Source organism: Mytilus trossulus, chromosome 4 (assembly GCF_036588685.1).
Source record: "Mytilus trossulus isolate FHL-02 chromosome 4, PNRI_Mtr1.1.1.hap1, whole genome shotgun sequence".
Classification (NCBI taxonomy): domain Eukaryota; kingdom Metazoa; phylum Mollusca; class Bivalvia; order Mytilida; family Mytilidae; genus Mytilus; species Mytilus trossulus.
This window is the reverse complement of record NC_086376.1, coordinates 6,249,355-6,271,036: the sequence shown is the minus strand read 5'-3', so window position 1 is coordinate 6,271,036 and position 21,682 is coordinate 6,249,355. Positions and strand designations below refer to the sequence as shown.

General features: G+C 32.3%; 1 protein-coding gene across 3 annotated transcripts in view; it reads left to right on the top strand.

Moving 5' to 3' along the window:
- Window positions 1-17,677, top strand: part of LOC134714554 (lysyl oxidase homolog 3A-like) — a 28,270-nt gene extending 10,593 nt beyond the window's left edge. For 2 of the 3 annotated variants that reach the window (XM_063575901.1, XM_063575902.1), the window contains 9 exons: window positions 6,295-7,430; window positions 9,927-10,556; window positions 12,159-12,329; window positions 12,639-12,795; window positions 13,439-13,579; window positions 13,993-14,110; window positions 14,853-15,010; window positions 15,396-15,490; window positions 16,826-17,677. In XM_063575901.1, the coding sequence (XP_063431971.1) occupies window positions 6,295-7,430; window positions 9,927-10,556; window positions 12,159-12,329; window positions 12,639-12,795; window positions 13,439-13,579; window positions 13,993-14,110; window positions 14,853-15,010; window positions 15,396-15,490; window positions 16,826-16,951 (2,732 nt within the window). In that variant the 3' untranslated portion in view covers window positions 16,952-17,677. The remainder of the gene's footprint in view (window positions 1-6,294; window positions 7,431-9,926; window positions 10,557-12,158; window positions 12,330-12,638; window positions 12,796-13,438; window positions 13,580-13,992; window positions 14,111-14,852; window positions 15,011-15,395; window positions 15,491-16,825) is intronic. The other variant, XM_063575903.1, reaches the window with a different exon arrangement.
- The last annotated feature ends 4,005 nt before the right edge of the window (window positions 17,678-21,682 follow it).

Here is a 21,682-nt window from a genome sequence, read left to right as displayed (position 1 = left end):
AGGGAGATACATTCCTTAATTTATAATAATTTCTAATATTTTGTAACAGCAAATTTTAGTAACACAATAGAGTACCGAAGTACTGGCTACTGGGCTGGTGATACCCTCGGGGACTAATAGTCCACCAGCAGAGGCATCGACCTAGTGGTAGTAATAAAATCAACGGTACCAATTTTGTTGCACCAGATGTGCATTTCGACAAAACATGTCTCTTCAGTGATGCTATATATATAGATGAAGAGCTATAATCCAAAAGACACAACAATTTAAAAACACACACAAAAAACAACAACAAAAAAAGAGCCAACAAAACTTAAGATATCTTGTAATGGTAAGATTGGTTTGGATGAGTAGACGAGGACGGCTGATAACAAAGCTTAACGACAAAGACAATAATTTCGGCTTCACAATTGTGAACTTTCCATTTCGACCCAGCAGCACCTGCGTATGGAGTATATGTATATCCTGTTTAATACCCCAGAGCTTCATTTTCATCATATTTCCTATGGTAGAGGGTTGTTGCTTACAAGGAAACCAGTAAACCAATGCATGAAGGGCTGATAGTGGTGAAGTTGAAAAATTTCGCACGCAAAACTCTGATGAATGAAAATTATTTGTTTGTTTTAAGAACCATCGCTAAGAGAACGTTGCCCACTTTGGAAAGTGCAATAAAAATCGGCAAATCCACCAGGGCGCCAAAAGAACTACAAAAACCTCTGCATGCAAAATTTAAACAGTTCACACAATTTACAAATAATTTCTCACAATGCATTGAGTGAGAAAAAATAATGAGTGCAGGGCGGTTGAAACCTGAAACTGTGTGTGATGTTTAAGAACATGTTATCTTTTTTCCCCTTAATTTGTGATGATTGCCTATAATTCTGATATGATAAAACGCACCCCATACATTACGTAACACTTAAACAAAAAGCTGAGACTTTTAACATTTTCATCATCTGTTAATTGATTAAACTTAATGCAAAAATCTGGTGAATGTAGTAAATATATCTGTTCATAAGCATGATTATTTCTAAAACATCCATGTTATATAATTCCTATATCTGTCTAGTCTAAAAGCAATGATTGTTTATTCTTTGATTGTTTTTGATGATTTTGCATTATTCGACTATTAACGATACTCAACCTTGGTAGATGCCAAAAATGTTGAAGCATTTCGATAACAATAAATCTGTTATCTCTGATGTTTAAGTTATTTCGAACGTTTGGCTAACATCAGCGTTTGTCGAATAAATAAATGTTTCTATTAATTGCATCAAAGGTAAATGGCAATTTTGTAAATAATTTTTATATATTCGAAAGAAAGCATAGAACAGTTTGCATTTGGTGTTACGTGGGAAGTCTGATACTGCAAAATATCTATCAATATTTAAAGTCTTTAAAGAACATTTAATTCTCCGTTCTAGCTGAAATACGTTAATTAATTCGGTTTTTTTTCTTCATATAAACTAAATAATGTACTTTTATTGATACAGACTAGCCCTTTTACAAAATTTCTTTAAAAGTATATGTTTTATTCTAATTAGTAGTCGTTCGTTTGGTTCTTTGGGATGTATAAGTACGCAGCCACGTCAGACCAGATTCGGGTTTTGGAGAGTGCATGTTAAAAAAAAAACCAAAACTTTAAGGGCATCTGAACGATTTAAATAGTTGTCTGTTATCAATTATCACCCCACACACACACCTTTTTCATCCCGACCGTCATATTTCAAATCCTTTTAATATATTAAACAGTCATTATAATAACGCGTTTTTATAATTATTAGAAAGTTAAACGTCAGGCGCAAATATAAAATTTCAATCCTGGTATCTATGATGAGTTTATTTATAGTACTAGAGTTCGTGGACAACACATTTTAAAGGACAATCCATTGAACAATTTTGTATCAAGTCACACAATCGAGGTTAACCTCAAACAGTTTAATTTAACGTCAAGTAGTTTCTTACTATCAACACCTGTTCAAGAATCCTTTAAGACTGATAAATATATGTTAACGATAGTGTATGAATCCCTCGAGAGGGTATTTGTCCCAATATATTTAAATAATACAAACCTTTAACTGTTTGATTTTTCATAAAAAGATAAACACTTGTAAACAATGGATCGCGTAGTTTTTTATATGTTAAGATTCATTTTCTTATAAATCTATTTAGAGTTCAAGCTAAATGATTTTAACATATAAGGATAGAATTGTCTACAAGAATAAAAAAAAAACGTTTGAGTAGATCATTTGGTGTCTTCTTGGTGATCTTATATAAGTACCTAGTTAAACATGACTAAAACCTTTAACAATTTGAAATTTGCCGAAACTTGTCAATTTACAAATTAAATAAAAGATATCTTAAAGTTTGTCTTTGAATGTAAATCTGAAATAAAACGTTTGCAGAATAAGAAAAAAACGAAGGTCGATTCCTTTGCAAGATACAATCAAAAGCTTTTGTTTATACCAAAAAGACCTCAGTATTTGATTTCGAAGTGTGTTGTCCTTATAACCGAAATTAACATTTTATTCGCAAAATCTATTCTACCAATCTTGTTCCATGAATGGAGTAACTCTACTTTTTAAATAATTTTTAAAACATGATTTTTGCAGTTTAGTGCATAGTCTAATTACGATGCATTAATGTTTGTAACGTTCATTTTTGATAGAAAAAAATGTTAGTTTGTTCAAGGCATATAAAATTGCTTATATTCACGTAATTTAAAATCTGGTGGATAGTTATGTCATTGGCAATCTTATAACAAATCCTCATTTCGATTTTTTTCTTTTCTTCTGAAGGCGACTCCCAATTCTTTTAACTGGAAAGTCCCCGATGACCGACACAAGAACGCTTAAAATAAACTCATCATAGATACCAGGATTAAATTTTGTATTAACGCCAGACGTGCGTTACGTCTAAAAAAAGACCCATCAGTGCCGCTCGAATCCAAAAAAGTTAAAAAGGCCAAATAAAGAACGAAGTTGAAGAGCATTGAGGGCCAAAATTTCTAAATAATTTGCCAAATACAGCTAAGGTAATCTATTCCTCAGGTAGGAAAGCTTTAGTATCTCAAAAATTCAAAAGTTTTGTAAACAGTTAATTTATGAATATGACTATATCAATGACAATTCATATCAGAACTAATGGGCTGGTGATACCCTCGAGGAATTAAAACTCCACCAGCAGTGGCATTGACCCAGTGGTTGTAAATGAACTTATCATAGGTACCTGAATTACAGTTTGTATTAACGCCAGACGCGAAAGCGAACTTTGCAATATATGGAAAACTTTTCTTCTTTCTCGCTCGTAATCAACACATACCAAGTATCATAATAGTTTGCAACAAGACGTTTATATCAAAATTATGTATATTGTATACTCAATCACATAAAAAAAAGGCACAAAAACTACTGATACATTCCATTTGCTTTTCAACATGTATATAATATTTCAAAAGTTATAGGAATAGAGTAAACGGTTTTTGCTTTTCTCACAAGTGCAACATCGAGCTAGAACATTGGTCCGAACATTGAGTAAATAAGAAGTTTACATAGAAATTTTTGTTTAATTTCTTATAAGCTATTATCCACTTAACACACCTTTATAAATATTTAAAGAGTTGTCACTAAATGTCACTGTATGCAACAATGAATGCATTATGATACGAAGTTCAAAGATTAACAACAATGTCAATGACAAAATACTACAAGCGTTTGATCTATATCAATATAATAATTATTATAAAGACATGTGCAAATCATGGAAAGAGTGGGTGGTCTGAAACTTGTCGGCCATATCGTCATCATTCAAAAGAATTAGTACATATCAATTTGGAAATATTAATTTCTGTGCATGAATGTATGATTTAACGGGATTTTCTACCTATAGATATCGTAAAGTATTTGTGTATTTGCAAGCAGGAATGTGAACACCTTTGGCGAGTTATCGCTGATATTTAAAGTTATCTATACATAGGCAACCTGATAATATCCACCTCTTTAAGACATTTTGTTTGCTTAACGAAATTAAACGATCGATAAAGTCTTCTCATACATCGTGACGTCGCTGATAACTCTCCAAACACTGTGACGTCGCTTTTAACTTCTTTTTACACATTGTGACGTCGCTGATAACTAATTTTTACACATTGTGACGTCGCTGATAACTATTTTTTACACATTGTGACGTCGCTGATAACGTCTCTTTACACATTGTGACGTCGCTGCTAACTTCTCCTTAAACATTGTGATGTCGATGATAACGACTGATCACGTCTAGAACCCATGATATCAACATTACGGGGCGTCTGAGCAAGGTGATAAAGATAAGGACGATAAATATTTAAATGAATTAAACGTATATAAAAGCGTTATATATATTATTGAAGATTTCAATGTAAAGGGGTAAGTATAAAATGGTCCTTTGGTGTATCCTTTAATGCTCACTTAGATACCGACGTTGTATAATAAATAACGTTTGTTCTTTGTTCTTGTTGTGTGTTGAGAAACAAATTGGTAAAATGGAAGTTTCTCGATCTTTGACATTTTGATTAAAGCCTAAACAATATTAGGTGCATATTTTTTTTTAGCATCCCTTAATGTAATATCTACCCTATATCTTGCTTAAAACTGATAGCCTCGTAAATACATTAAAAGTTAACAGTTTATCCACCAAAATATTAATATTTTATAATTACGCTTAACGTAGTAAACATCAATACAAAAGTTACTGGTGAGTGTTTCTCAAATCCAACTCAACCCTCGAAAAACAAAAGATTACTATTGTTTTAAAGAGAAACCTTTATAAAAAAATCTATGATGTATGTCAATAGCTGTTACTAGAGGTCGGTCATTTACAAACGTATCAACCGTATCGTATACGCTGACGTATCCGCATCCGCAGATATATCGAAAAATATTATGTGATCCCGAGCTTATTAATAAGACCATGCTTCATTTAAAAAAAACTTATTTGAATCCCTTCGAAACATTCAAACATACACTTTCAATATTTATGAAAGTGGTGTTTTGTAAAAAAAACATGAAGGGTTCTATCGACTTCTTTTACATGCCGTTAAAAAGGAGCCAATGTAGGGCAGGTACACGAATATCGTACACAATCCTTAATAATCTAGTTAAAAAAAATATTTCAAGATCTTACAATGAATAAACACAAAAAAGTCAATTATACTACTTATATACATGTACAGGGAACTTTGAATATTTTTCATTTGCTATGTTATCATTAGAGGTAATAGAAATACGAGTTGTCATATGTCATATAGATACATGTACATTTGATAAAACAGTACTGAGTATCACTCTATTTGTCAAATAACAATTTGGTTCTACGTGAGCACAAGTTCATACACAGTGAAACAAGCGATTTTATCGTATTCACTCCTATCATGCATGTAAACTGTTCCAACTGTCCGAAATATCTTTAAAAGTCGGATTACATATTCCACAAAAAGTCGAAACTTCCTTATTGTTTTGTAAATTTCTGCATTAGAAATTAATCTGTCGCCCATTTACATTATTGAACGTACATAAAATTTTAATCTGCGGGATCACATACTGTTTTTTGGTATAGTTGCAGATGCAGATACGTCAACGTATATGATACGGTTGGTACGTCTTTAAATGACCGACCTTTAGAGCATTTGCATTATTCACGTATCAGGATACGTGCACGGATCGACGTATACGGATCGGGTAGATTTGCTTACAATAATGATTTTACCCCGATCTCAATAAAATTTAAAGGCATTATGAAATATTTTCATCGGGACCAGCTAGCCTTAATTTATCCTTTCCTCATATACGTGTTATACGATACGTCGATACGGATACGCCAGCAAATACTTGATTAATGCAAATGCTCTTCTAGTAGAGCATTTGCATTATTTACGTATCAGGATACGTGCACGGATCGACGTATACGTATCGAACAGATTTGCTTACAATAATGATTTTACCCCGATCTCAATAAAAATTAGATGCATTATAAAATATTTTCATCGGGACCAACTAGCCTTAATTTATTCTTTCCTCATATACGTGTTATACGATACGTCGATACAGATACGCCAGCAAATACTTGATTAATGCAAATGCTCTATTTAAAGCTTCATTCCGTTTTTTAAATATAAAGATATAAACGCGGAGGGTTAATAATACGCATATGAAAGTTAAGGCCTATTCAAATGTATTTTAACTGATAATTCTAAAAATGTCAAATAGTTGAAAATAAGTTACTATGTAAACCTATGACATAATAATTTATCTGTTTTAGGAAGAGTATGGCTTGCTGATGTCTACTGTCGAGGATCTGAACAAAGTATTTCAGCATGTTGGAACCCTGGATGGGGAATATTTTATCGCCGTCATCGGAATTCATGCGGAGGCCAAAGACATTCTGCAGGTGTTGTCTGTTTGAGAATTCCAACACCTGCTCCAACGACATTACCGCCAACATCGAATATTGATGGAAACGAAATTGAAAGTGCTGTTGTTCAAAACAATGACAGGGTTGAAGTTGTTAATTCGCAACCGTACAATGTGCTTCTAGGGGACGAAGCCGATAATGTACCCCTTGATATACGATCACAAGTATCAGATATAGGCGATGAGGCTAATAATATACCAATTGACAGACGACCCCAAACATCAGACCAAATTGGAAGATTATCAAATGAAAGAAAAACAACAACAACGTATAAGCCGACGACAAGAAAAACAACATCTCCAACAACTACTACGACGAAAAAACAAACGACAACTAAACCATCTACAACAACTGTCAAAACAACAACAACAACCACTAAACCCACAACGACGACAACAACAACAACCACTAAACCCACAACGACGACAACAACAACAACCACTAAACCCACAACGACGACAACAACAACAACCACTAAACCCACAACGACGACAACAACACCAACGACGACGCCGACAACAACGACATCGACACCAAACCCTGGTACAACAATATTTTTCCTAGCAGCTCGATTGCCTCGTAGAATGCGAATAGGACAATGGACAATGGATAAAGATACTGAAATGTGGGTAATGCCTTTGAGACAAGGTGGTTTCTTAGTTGCTAAACCAGGAGAGTCTACAAAGACGGTTACTAAAGAAGAGTATATCCATATGAGACACGAAATAATGAAACCACCACCTATCACAACACCTTTTGTCCCCATTTCAAACGATATTCAAGATGACCAAACGGTGGAAGAAGATGAAAGAGGCGAACGTATGAAAGCAGACGACCCTGCAATAGTGTTGGAAGATACAGAAGGTGATAGTGTCATTAAATTGGAAGATGATGACAAGAATGAAGTTGACGAAGAAGTTCAGGAGCTGTTGACAGAGAAAGTAAACGAGGATGATCTGGCCAATAGATCATTTAATGTAGAGGTACGTATGTTAAGTACTTGAATACTCAGTTATAACTACATTTAAAGAATCATGACTTACCACAGCTATCAGCTATCATAGCGCAAACATACGGATATGCGCAGAAGGTCCTAAGTTTTGACATGTCCATTTCAATGATACATTCTAAATTCATTTGGATTTCCAATATTTGGGTTTCAAGCTTCAAAAACAAGAAAACATTTTTAAGATCATGCATCAAATTAATTGTGGTTTATTTTCGAATTTTATATAATGTTATCAATAAAATTTCATTTAGCTCCCTGAAGCCAACTTGAAAGAGTTTCGCGTTTCTCGAACAATCTAGTAAAGAAACATTGTTTTATTATGGTTGTATTTTCACGCATTGATCATAAATTAATGCAGAATTAACGTTCGAAAGTTATTCCCCCCTCTAATCACAAATAACTCGTATTACATGCACTGTTTATTTACATTCCAAACAGATGAATGTGCAGTTGACGCTTTTTATTTAAACAATATATAAGTTAATGCATAGTAGATAGACCTTTTCATTCACAGCACACTTTCACGCCGGTTTTATATTCTAAGCACGCAATTGCAGATAACTTTTCATTCATACTTTCATCAGCTGGAATATTTGATATGTTAGCGACACAAAGCTAATGGTGGCCCTGGCTGTGTGACTTGACTTCACGAACACATTAAATACAGTTTTGTCAAAATACGGTCACCTAAAAAAACGTAGTTGTCACATTTTTTCAACATAGCTACATGTACGTGGTAATATATTCCTCACTGCATACCACAACAATTAGAACTTAAGACCTCACTGCATAACAAAGGTTATGTCAATATAAACTTCTGAAATATCTTAAATATTTATAGCCTTGAAAGAATGATCATGCAACAGTGCATGTCGCATGTATGTAGTTTTTAGGTTAGCTTTTCCCATTATTCTCATGCATGCAAAGCTTATCTTAATATAGTATAAGAGCACTGGGTGAACGTTTAAAGTCATAAGAAACGAGTGACCGGTGAAAAATAATGTTCTTCCAATTCTTGAACCAATGCATACAAACATCATAAACTTAGTCTTCTGTGCTCGAATTTATCATTTTTTTCGTGTAAATTTCGTATAATTGTCAAATTTTTTTTCAATCGGTCAGTGTTATTGTGAAAATATGGCAGGTAATTAAAGTTCGTGTTTTGAAGCCGAAGTTTAACGATTGTCACCTGTTTGTCAACAATTGACGAAAAATAAACAAAAAAGCATGGAAATTGAGCACGTGTTTAACATGTAAATTCAGATAATAGTTTATTTTAAGGACATCCATGCGTATTGTGGTCACCGGATTTTTACGAGATGGGTCACACTGAGGTCACCTTGCATACGGAAAATATGTCGGGGGAATTGCTTGCTGGAAGGAAGCTATTCAAATAAAGTAAACTTCTTCTAAATATGAATAAATTAAAGAATTTTCTTCAGAAAAAAGTATATGTACATAAGTTTTATAATGAAAACTATCCATTTAGTTATTAAAATCATATGCATTATTTTTTTTTGATTTGAGGTTTCTTATGACTTTAAACTAGATAAAATAAACTTGTTTAGCTGTCAGTTGGTTTATACACATTCAGACCCATTCATTTCCGAAGCATTTTAATTGCAACATATCAAATTATACAGTTGATAAAATAGGCCCGTTTGAAATGTTTTTTTTTGTCATTTCGAGACATTTTATAGCTGACTATTCGGTATAGGTTTTGTTAATTGGAAAAGGCCGTACGATAACCTTAAATATCGCTATTTTGTGCATTTTGCCTTTCATCTTTTTTTGTGATAATTTTTCATATCATGCTACTTGCTTGAGAAGGCAAATTATCGCTAGCAACTAAGCAGGCACGTGGCGTTGCTAACGAAATTGACATGAAATTGACAACGTCGTCATAGGTAAAATAGCGATAAACAGATTATCATTGGTCATCTCCTCTCGATTGCCTTACTCGCTTTCGCCGTCCCGGCTCAAGCGAGAAAATCAATCTCGTTGAGATGATCAACAATATTCTATAAGTCATTTAAAACGTCTTCATGGCAGTTATAATTTAAAAAAAGTATGACTATTTTAAAATCTGTTAAATATGAAGACAGCAGTAGATCTAAATATATATATACTCGCACAGGTCTACATTTAAACACTTGTTTCGAACTGAAAATATATACTGTTTATTTAGAATTATTGCGTGCATTTACTATTGCAATTTTGAGATTCCGAGAAAAAATCTTTTGTATTCATATAAAATACATCAAAATGCGACTTTGAATTAATACGATTATAACCCTGTCGCATTTTTCGCAATAATAAAAACATCGCAATAATTTCTGAATTTACAGGCAAAATGATCAATGAACGATCTTTATCTGTTCCTAGCTTTTTCTGCTTTCAATTCTGTCAATTATAAATCCTATACCTAAAGCATAATTTGTATAACTGCATGGTTGTCTTCATTCCTTAGCAAACCTCTCCGTTACCAACCACACAGAAAATATCTACACAAAAACCGATGACGACAACAACAAAAAGGCCAACGACAACAACTACTACTCCTAAACCGACAACCACTCCGACAACTACCACGAAGACAACAACCAAACCAACAAGTGTAATACCAACAACACAAGGGCGTGTAACACGTCAATCCACTGTAAACGATAGAGCTGATGGGTTACCAGCTTTGTCTGTTGGCTCATGGGTATTGGACAGAGAGGTTGTTTTATGGGTATTGAAATTAAGAGATGGAAAGTTCATGATTTCAAAACCAGGCGAACGACCGACAAAATATACCAGAGGTGAATACATCAATATGCGTCTACAAATTTTGGGACAATCGACAACTACACCAGCCCCTATTCGTCAACCGAATAGACAGTCCAACCCGAGGCCAATTGCACAAGATGATGATCCTTCCGTATCATTGGACAACAGTCCAGGTAGGACACTGGTAAATGTACCTGAAGGTGGTAACACAAACCAAGGAAATAACGTAAACGAAAGAATTGGTACCAGTTCTGTAAACACTGGACTTCCTAGCGGCTTTCATGCACACCGTCATGGGCATGGTAACAGAGCTGACAACAGACATAAGGTATTATATAACGACAAAAACTTACCCAGAGAAACAACAACAAAAATGATGAAACGCGTCCGTTTAGTTTTATAGCTCTTTAATCATATAGGAAGATATGTTTATTTATTATAAAAGTGCATGGTTCCTTGCATGTTTTAAAGTTTATTGCTTGTGTCCATATCCTCCATACCCCTATTTGCATTTATAACTTGTCAATATTAAAGCTAAATGTAGCAGTGCAATCATTAGATATTAACATTAGAAAAAAGAAGGTAGAGAACTCTCAAATATCTTTCATTTTCACAGAAAAATCTAGATTCAGTATCTATGTTTCAAACATGTGATATGTGATAAAAATTTACATGAAAAACATAAGGATACAGACAACTCTCATAGAGCATTTATTTTCACATGAAAAATAAGCCGAGATTCAGTATTTATGTTTCAAAAAAGTGATATAAGTATTAACTTTCTGAATGCATAATTCATTCAGTAGTGTAAACTGAGGTGGAATACACCACAGGGAGAATAAAAACCGATAAGTCGAAGAAAACCGAAAAATCAGAAAAATAAGATACTAAAGACTAAAGACAAACACCTTTCTACAAAACACTAGATAAAAACTATAGGCCTGAGCAACACTCATCCCTCAAAAATCGGGGTGATCTCAGTTTCTTTGGAGGGGTAGGCAGATCATGCACCTGGAGGGTTTATTACATACATTTTTAAAAAGTTTAAAGTGTATTATCTAATAATATTACAAACACTTAGGCTAAAAAGCCTTCAACCCTTGGCATAAAATAATTAAAAATTCATTTTGATTTTTCTGCTCCTGAGTTTCTCTCACATTTTGAGTGTTAACGGTCCTGATTAAGCCTAATCAAGAAAGTTACAGTAGATATTTTATTGATAGTATATATTATTAGAGCTACAAACAGATACAAGACATATGCACCTACATCATTATAACATGATTCACGCAGTGCAATTACCAGAAATAAATGTAACCTGTTTTTCCTACTGTAGTGACCCATGATATAATGTACATATTGCTTAGATCGTAACAATATATTACATACAACAACTATATTGGTATACAAGGAGGTGAATGCTTGCCATGCAACAAATTAAGAAATGCACAGAAAGAAACATGATACAGTGTTTTGTAACAATTGATTAGTTATGTAATCAATTACAGTTCCTTTGAAATAATTCAGAATGCATGACTTACATTACATTACAAATGAACCAATTGATACTACGTGAATTCATACACGTCCTTTCATGTACCAACAGACAATTGTTACAATGACCTTACGTTTGGGTGTGTGAACTGTGTTCTTATTTAATGAACCTGTTTACATTTGTGTGTTAGAATTCGTCTTATCAGAGAATATACAAAAGTCTCTACTGTCGACGCCTATGACCTACGTGCATCTTTTAGCTTGCTTTTAATTGACGCCTGTTTTAGAAGTATATTGTGTAATTAGTATACTCCTTTCCTTTCCAATGTTTACTTTTTCAACTAATTACTATTTAGTACATATAGATAGATGTTGATATACACTTCTGTTTTAAACCGCAACTATTTCTTTTTTAAATTTGTTTCGTTTTGTTTAGAGGGTACAGGTAAAGTTATCTGGTGGCAGACACAACAATGACGGAAGAATTGAAGTATTACCACCGGACCAAGATGTATGGGGTGTTATCTGTGGTGACCATTGGTCAATAAGGGAAGCAATGGTAGCATGCAGACATTTTGGAGTAGGATATGCAATGCAAGCCGCTAAGGTATAATTGTTCTTCAACAAGAAACAAAGAAAATTAAATCGTAATAAAGAAAAGCGAGAACAGAGCTAAATTTTAAAATTGAAAATAAATTGAATTTGAAAAAAAGTCTACCAAAAGATCTCATAAAGAATGTAGAAATAGTATATTGTAATCGATTTTCCAGTTGCAATCCAACCGCGAAAAGGAAATGCATCTACCAAGTATGGAATATGGAACTTGATTTAATTCCCATTATTTGATGTGTTTGTGTTTGTGGTTTTGATTTTGCTTTTTGTTAAGGAATTTTTTAAGCATTTATTTCTTTAACAGACATCTCAATTTGGAGGAAAATACCAGAAGAAGTATTACTCCCGTGTTAGATGTAAAGGAACAGAGAAGACCTTAGGTCATTGTACTTGGGAAGAACATAATGGCATGGTACAGTGCGGCCAGTCGGATGCTGTTGCTGCTATTGTTTGCTCTAAAAGTAAATTGAACGGACTCTTTTTTTTTTAAATAATTGTCAATGCAACAGAATATTATTTGTTATTAATATCCTACGAATGTGCAAAAAAGAGGAAAAACTAAAACGCATACATTCGACAAGCGTACGACAAAAGTTAACCATTGCCAAAAAATAACACAACCAAAAACCTTGGCTTGGAAGCACCATTCGGAGTGATTTGATTCAAGAATTATATGCCTTTCATAATTTGTATTGTCATTGCTATATGGATGAAAAATCACACCAAAATAATAATACAAGATATAACCATATGTATTTTACTTCTGCAAATATTGGAAATACGACATCTATATAATATTAGTATCAAATTTAGACGCAAACTCTTAACATATTGTAATTTTACTGCTGCAAATATGTTCGAACCAAAAGACAAGGTCAACTAAGGATCCATCCGCATCGTACATACCTTTTTATACTGCAAAATATCAGGAGGTTGCCAAGACAACATCTGGCAAATGTTATATTTTGAACATGATGAAAAGTAAATAATTAATATGCAGTCAACATTTAATTAAAGTTTTTGATCCAAGTTTATGAATATTCATTAGAAAAAGACTTTTTTGAAAGTGGATTGTTACTTAATTGTTTTATTTACCATTGACAGACTTGCCAGACCTTGAGCCCAGCACATATATGGTAGAAACAACATCATTCCTACAAGACAGGCACATGTATTATTTAACATGTGCTATGGAAGAAAACTGTTTAGCTAAATCAGCTTATGAAATAAAAAGAACTAGTTCACGTATGTATTTTCAAAAGTCATGAATCAAATAATGGTAATATTTCAACAATCAATCAATCAATCAACTCCTCCTTCATGATTACAGTGGGTAAAACGTATGATACCAATTTATCAACTTTCATATATACATGTTCTACTTGGTACATGTTTGTGAAAAAAGGGGTGAGGGGGGGGGATTATAATCGTTTTTATATCAACTAAATAATAATATAAAGAGTGCTCGTAAAAAAAATCTTGATATAAAAAAACTGCAAACTATTTAGCTTATATAGACCCTTCCATGTAAAACTTGTGTTAATGTTTTTGTAGCTTTTCACAGAGACTCTTTTGTGGTCCAAATTACTGTATGTTACAAAAAGATCATTGACCCTTTGAAACAATATTATATGAACTATTATTATTTAACTATTTAGGTTGGAGAACAAGCACACGCAGACTTTTACGATTTTCCAGCGTTGTTAAAAATAAAGGGACAGCTGAATTCAAACCAACAAGTACTCGAGCTGATTGGGAATGGCATGCATGTCATATGTAAGTTATTTATACACTACTTTAAAAATCATACATTTGTATACAAAATATGGGAATACAAGTAGATGGCCTCAATGAATCCATGAGAAAATTAACCAATTGTAACAAATAAAAAACTGGCCACAAAAATCAGTCGCGAAATTTCTAACATTTCTAACAGAGAGTAATTATTTATATATGGTAATAATTTCTAATGAATATGTGGCAGACTTTAAAGGAGTCTGACAATACCACGGGGTAATCAACAACTGAAAATCGAAGTAAGGGAGCTACCATTTGATTTTTATGGGGGGGCTAGGATGAAAAATTTTGTCCTGCATTTTTTTTTAGTTGTAATCTCTGTCCTGCCTTTTTATTTTTCACTCTATCCGGTCCTGCTTTTTTTTTTTTTAGTTTATCCTGACTTTTTTTACAATAATTGTCATCCTGACTTTTTTTTTTTTGCAAGTGTCTCATCCTGCCTTTTTTTTTTACTCAAAACTCCTGTCCTGCCTATTTTTTTCAAATTTCATCCTAGCCCCCCCATAATAATCAAATGGTAGCTCCCTAAGAATGACAACAACCTGTTCACAAAAATAAAAAGACAATCAACCTTTAACACGGTAAACTAAAATATTAAGCAACACGAATTATTCTAAAATCCGAGCAAAATTCTGATCATAGTATGCTCATCTGTGTATTGTACTGTGGATTTTGTTATATTGTTCAAACTCTTCATTAATCTTTTACGTTTTGGTCATAGGCATTACCATAGTATGGAAATATTTGCTCATTATGACATCACTGATTTGAATGGAAACCGCGTAGCAGAAGGATTAAAGGCTAGTTTTTGTTTAGAAGATTCTGCCTGTGACAGAGGTGTACATCCAAAATTTAGTTGCCAAGGATATGGCGAACAAGGTAATTGTTTTATTGTTGTAAATCCTGCGGAAACTATGGAAAGATATTTAAATGCAAACGTGCATACATGTACCTTGAAATATAAGTACTTCTACATACTTTGGCGAAAGGATATGGATAAATAAACTCATCAAAGATACCAGGATTGTTTAGACTGTTTGTAACTATCGTGTTTTGATCTGTAGAATTAAAAGTCATTTTTTTTGTCCCAAGCAGACATACCATTGTAATTTAGTAAGCGTCTAAATTCCCCGCACTGCATCCCTGTCGTTCCAATGTTCAGACCTGTCTAATGTTTGTCTTCAATTGGAATAAAATATTTGCACTGAACATTAACCAAGCAATATTCAAGCAACAATCTCTAAAACAATTGTTTGTTTTGTAGGTATATCAGTAGGTTGTTCAGATAACTATATGGCTGATATAGACTGTCAATGGATAGATATTACTGACTTAAAACCAGGAAATTTTAAATTTAAGGTAAGTACTTTTATACTTACTATAAAGATAAGATGTGGCATGATTGCCAATGCGATAACGTACCATGAGAGACCAACAAATGACACAGAAATTAACAACTATACGTCACCTAATAGTTTATGATTATCATGTGGGTTTTTTTACAGAAAATTTTAAAACAACACATTAAGGAAAGGAAAGTCCCAACATCAAAAACAATGACAAGCAAAATATTGGAGAAACATGCATATAATGTCTCTGATACTTCTAATGTTTTAAAGTGCTTGCATCATAAATTAGATGTGAAACCCAATATGTTACTTTTGGTTAGTGTTTTATTTCTTAAAAATAATTTTGAAGTTTTGTCCAGCTTTCAAAAGCAGTATAGCATACATATTATACAATAAACGACTCTTAAAATATGTTCAAATATCTGTACATTTTAAAACACTAGCTTTATATTTCCCTCTGTATGAATTACAATTTCAGTCTTTAAACTAATTACTGACATTGTAATCGACGCAAAAAAGTATTATAATTCAGTTTGTTCTTTGCACTAGAAAAAGGAAAGACTATTATGAGCATAACGTGACCTATATCATTTAAAATATAATATAATAATCTGTAAAAGAGACATACTGTATGACAAAGTCATGCAGTCAGTCAAACGGTTTCAAATTCAAGCTTAATAATGGTAGCGTATTTTATAATCGAAATGATCTTGCACGTAACGAACATTTTCATTTAAATTTTGTTTTGTGGGCACTATCTTCTGTCTTCTTAAACACATATATAGGTCTTCAGGTCAGGGATAAAAATCAATCTTGATCTGCATACAGCTTTGTAGTCACTTTGATCCGTGCACTCTTTTAAGATAATGTTTTCTTCCCATTTTACTCTCTAACAATTACGCAATGAGATTGAAAGATAATTCCTTTTTTTTCTTTTATAGTTTTTAATTAGCTTAGTCAGCTATCAATATAACGACATTTCTTTATATTGGGTTTTTAATTATTAAAATCAAGATAAAAATGTGAAAGAAATTTATGTTCTTTTGTATTAAAAGATCTTTTAACAAAGTGAAAACAAGTCAAGCTTCTGACTTCTCAAATTATTGTAGAGTTAAGTGCACTTTTTCTCTTTAACTAAAAAACATAAATTTTGATGTGAATTAAAAGATATGTTTTGTATAATTTGTTTTTTGATTTTGAAAATATTTCACTGAAGTAGTCGATTTTAAAAAGAGTTTTGTATAATTGATTTCCATCTAATGAACCGCTAGTTTACAAACATACAATTCATATCTCATCTATTATATTTCACACGATATAATAAAACATGTACTTTTTTTTTTAGCTTGAAGTCAATCCGAGTTTATTTGTACCCGAGATTTCATTTGAAAACAATGGTATGAATTGTGATCTACATTATTCAGGATACTATGCAAGGATAACAAACTGTAAATTACATAGTATTTTGTGAGAATCGTTCGTATTTTCTGTATTTAGACATTGTTTGTACATCTTGTCCAGATTTCTGAGTTGTACTTTAATGTGATGTTACAATCAAATTGTTTTGTTCTGCTTTGTCTTTCATTATTACCAAAGACTTGATATGTTTAAAAAGAAACACTAAAATGTAACCATACATATTTTTTCTCGAAAATCAAATGTTTTTTTTTAATGTACTGTATTCAATATTATTTTTTATAAAATCAGGAAAAATGTTAAAACTTATGACCACCTTAAAATTGTGTACTGACATATTTTTGTTTAAAGTTAACCACATCATGTTTTTCTATCATTGCATGCGATTGTATGTGTTGCTTTTTTTTAATGTATTGGAAATGAATAATATCCAAATTGTTATTTTTGACATTTTTAATTGTTCATAAATAACATTTATTCATTACTCTATTTGTATTTCTTAATATTTAAGTTAATTTAATATAATATAAATCAAATTATAAAATAATAACCTCGAAACGGAAAACAAATAATATAACAATAGTTATTATATTTTGTATGAATAATATGAAACAGCAGCCCAACAACACACACATTTTATATGACATAAAGTTTCATTTCAAGGGACCATTTCTATCTTCTTTTTCCATTATGCATTTGATTTTATTGGCGCCCACGGTAAATGGTTATTTTGAAAAAAGAGATATTTCTGCAAATGACATAAACCATAAAGATGTATGTGGGAATTTACTTGTTTAAGTCTTAATATTGACTGAAAAATTAGCTTATTTAAAGCTTTCTTATCATATGAAGTATTTGATATACACATTCTTGAATAAAAGAAAGAAAATGAAAACTCTACCTCGGGGTCAAACAAACAAAGTTCCTAATGTAATGTGTCATATGGCGCTTTTTTATATTATTGAATTACGTCTGCCGATTTTACTGGACCAACTCGGATATAAATCTACGGGTTCGGATATGCAAATCGTATAGGATAAAATAAAATTGAAAATGTATACATTGAATATTCCAATTTCTATAAATTAATATATTGATATGGTAGGTAACTATTTAAACAATTATTTGTCATCATTTATTTGTATTTTCGTTAGTATATGTGTGCTTTTGTATGCGGCAAAATCACCAAGAAGAAAATTCCAAGGTTGTTTTAAATTTATGATATTCCTTTTGCAGTATTTATTCTTATTTAACTCTTTTCTCAAGTTGAAGCCAAGTTTCTTAAGTTCCTCCATTTAAGGATCTTTCGTACCATTATACTTGTCTTCTGTTAATTTAAACAGCTTTTTAATAATCCCTTTTGAATGCTAACTACTAGTAAATGATACCAAGGTGACGTTTCATTTTATAGATATTTTAAATGTTAATAGAGAGAAAATATGATCAATTAGAAAGGAGTTTTAAATTGTATAATTTTAAGGTGATTTGCTTTTTTATATTACGACTTTTAAAAAGTAAAATATATGACACATTTTTGAAACTCGTAGTAATATTATCTTTAGTTTTTTGTTTAGTGTAAAATTTCCTAAAACTTGATATTCAACAGACGATTTTTCATACTGTAAATGCCCTGTGTTTTAAAGTGTGAATGACTTTGATCGTAACCTCAGATTTGACTGAAACTTCTTTATTCAAATGTAATATTTTTGCTTTAAGCTGATAAATGTTTAGCGTTGATTGTATCAAATGAATGTTGAACATTTTGTATAAATGTCGTATTGTATAGCTTTTACATGAAACAAAGTCAGCATTTATGTGAAACTGTATGATATTATCTTTTTTATTGTTGTGTAATGAAGCATGTATGTTTTGTGACAAAAAACTAATATTTTCAGAAGTTATTATATTTATATATTTGTAAACTGATAAGAAACAATTTATTACAATAAAAGGCTTTACAGACTTAAAAATACATTATCACTTTACACCTCGAAAAGTTACTATGGTTTGTGATATGATTGTTTTAACGGTCGTTCAACCACCAAATATGTTGAAATCTACTTACTCCAGTCCAACATGTTGTTATCATACTGTAACAATATTTCATTTGAAAAACAATTAAATTAAAAAGGTGGAGAAAATCAGTACAGAAACTTACCAAATTCAAGGTTACAAATCCCTCAGGGAGAGTTGACCTCCGCAATGGCTCCAAACCAATGCACGTGTTAAATACACTAGATAGTTGGTTAAAATAAAGTATCTGCAATAAGCGTAAAGTCGACAGAAACTCAATGCACAATGTCAAAAGTTATCAAAGGTACGTATACCAGACGTATAATTTGATACGCCAGTCGCACGTTCAGTCTATATATTAGACTCATCAGTGACGCTCAGATCAAAGATAGTTTCAAGTTGAAGAGCATAAATTGAGGACCAAAAATTCCAAAACGTTTGGCCAAATACGGCTAAGGTAATATATGCCTCGGTTAAGAAAATCCGTGCCATAAAATGGCGAGGTTTGACTTGCCGCAAAACAAGGTTCAACACCCCATTTTTTTTCTTAAAATGACCAGTACCAAGTAAGGAAAATGACATTTGTTATCTTATAGTTCGTTTCTGTGTGTGTTGCATTGTCGTTGTTTTTTTTTGTTGCATAGAGGGTTTCTATTGTTTCGTTGCCTTTCCTTTAACAGTTAATGTGTTTACCTCAGTTTTAGTTTGTAACGCAGATTTGTTTTCTCTCAATCGATTTATGACTCTCGAACAGCGGTATGCTACTGTTGCCTTTATTTATTCATACTTTTTTTAACAGTTAATTTATATAAAAACAAGAATGTGTCCATAGTACACGGATGCCCCACTCGCACTATCATTTTCCATGTTCAGTGGACCGTGAAATTGGGGTCAATACTTTAATTTGGCATTAAAATTAGAACGATCATATCATAGTTAACATGTGTTCTAAGTTTTAAGTTGATTGGACTTCAACTTCACCAAAAACTACCTTGACCAAAAACTTTAACCTGAGCTTCACACTATCTTTTTCTTTGTTCAGTGGACCATGAAAATGGGGCCAATACTTTAATTGGACATTAAAAAAAGAAAGATCATATCATAGGGAACATGTGTACTAAGTTTCGAAATATACATATTTATATATTCTCGGAGACGAAACGTATCAATCCAGTTGTGTAAATAGTTATTAAAGGTAACAGGCTTATAATTTTATACGCTAGACGCGCGTTTCGTGTACAGCAGACTTATCAATTACGCATTAATCAAAAACAGTTATAAAGCCAAACAAGTATAAAGTTGAAGGGCATTGAGGACCCAAAATTTACAAAAAAGTTGTGCTAAATACGGCTAAGGTAATCTATGTCTGGGATGAGAAACATCTTAGTATTTCGAATAATACATACTTTTGTGAACAGTTAATTTATAAAAAAAAGACCATAATGATTGATATTAATGTCAACAACAAAGTGATGAGTACTAGGCTGGTTATAAACGAAACGTCCACCAGCAGTGGCATCGGATCTGTGGTGTAAATAGTTTGAAACTTACATGAAAAACAAACTGTCTCGCTGAGAAATAATTTCATGGGAACAACGATGCTATCGTAATGCTTACATGATAGCTACAATTGAGAATGAAAATGGTGAATGTGTCAACAACAAAAAATAAACCCGATCAAAGAGCAGAAAAACAGACGAAGTCCACAATATGGCTCTTCGACATATCGAGAAAATGCCTGACCCGGAGGCGAGCTTCAGAAGGCACCTAAACAAAAATGTGTACACGTTCTGTGAAAATGAACGTAAAGTCGCACAAAAGTACAAAAATATAAATGAACTTAAATTAAAAATCATACAATTTGAAAACCAACAAAGGCTAGAGACTTCTAGCTTGGGACAGTCGCAAAAATGCGCCAAAATAAGAACATATTTTTGTTTTGTAGAACAATTTTGCCTGAGAATAAGATATGCATGTAGAAATCATTTAATTATCTTTATTTTTTCTATCAATTACTAGTGTTACATTTAAGGGGAGGGGGAGTTTATCTAATGCTTTTATTGCTACAATGATATCAACTGGCTGAGTCTACAAGCTACCAGTAATCAACTGGCTGAGTCTACAAGCTACCAGTAGTACCTTCGATTTTTGTCAATGCAATCGTATATTTAATGTCACAAGTACTGTCATTATATATGTCTTGCCGACACATAATAATATTACATGTACAACTATCAAAATCTCTCATTTGTTTTCTATGTTCTGTATACGTATGCTACAGGAGGGCTCATTCTCCGGTCTAATTTATAAATTGGTCATAATATTGTCTGCTTTGATATATGGCTTGGTAATTGTCCCAGAATGAGATGGTCTTCTTATTCTTTCAAACCACACCGACTAGAATGATCAAAATCTGAAGGAAGATATGTTGTTTAATTAAATATCGGCACTAATATAGATAAATTTATATATGTAAATATAGACTGTAGTCTAGTTCGATCAAAATGAAACAGCATAACCCCAAATCGACATAAGTATAGAATACAGTCACCTCCAACCAATTAAAGCATTACAACTAATGTGCATTGTGAACCGATTTTAGAACTTTATAACCCTAAGTCGACTGGAAGTCTACAACCCTATCAAAATATATACCAATTAGCATTGACCATTAGGTTAAAATTCAATTTAAAAGCCATGTCACTGTATAGCTGTAGTTGAATATCAGAATTGTGGTTGAAAAGCTTTTTGTTTTATTCAATAATTAAAGTAA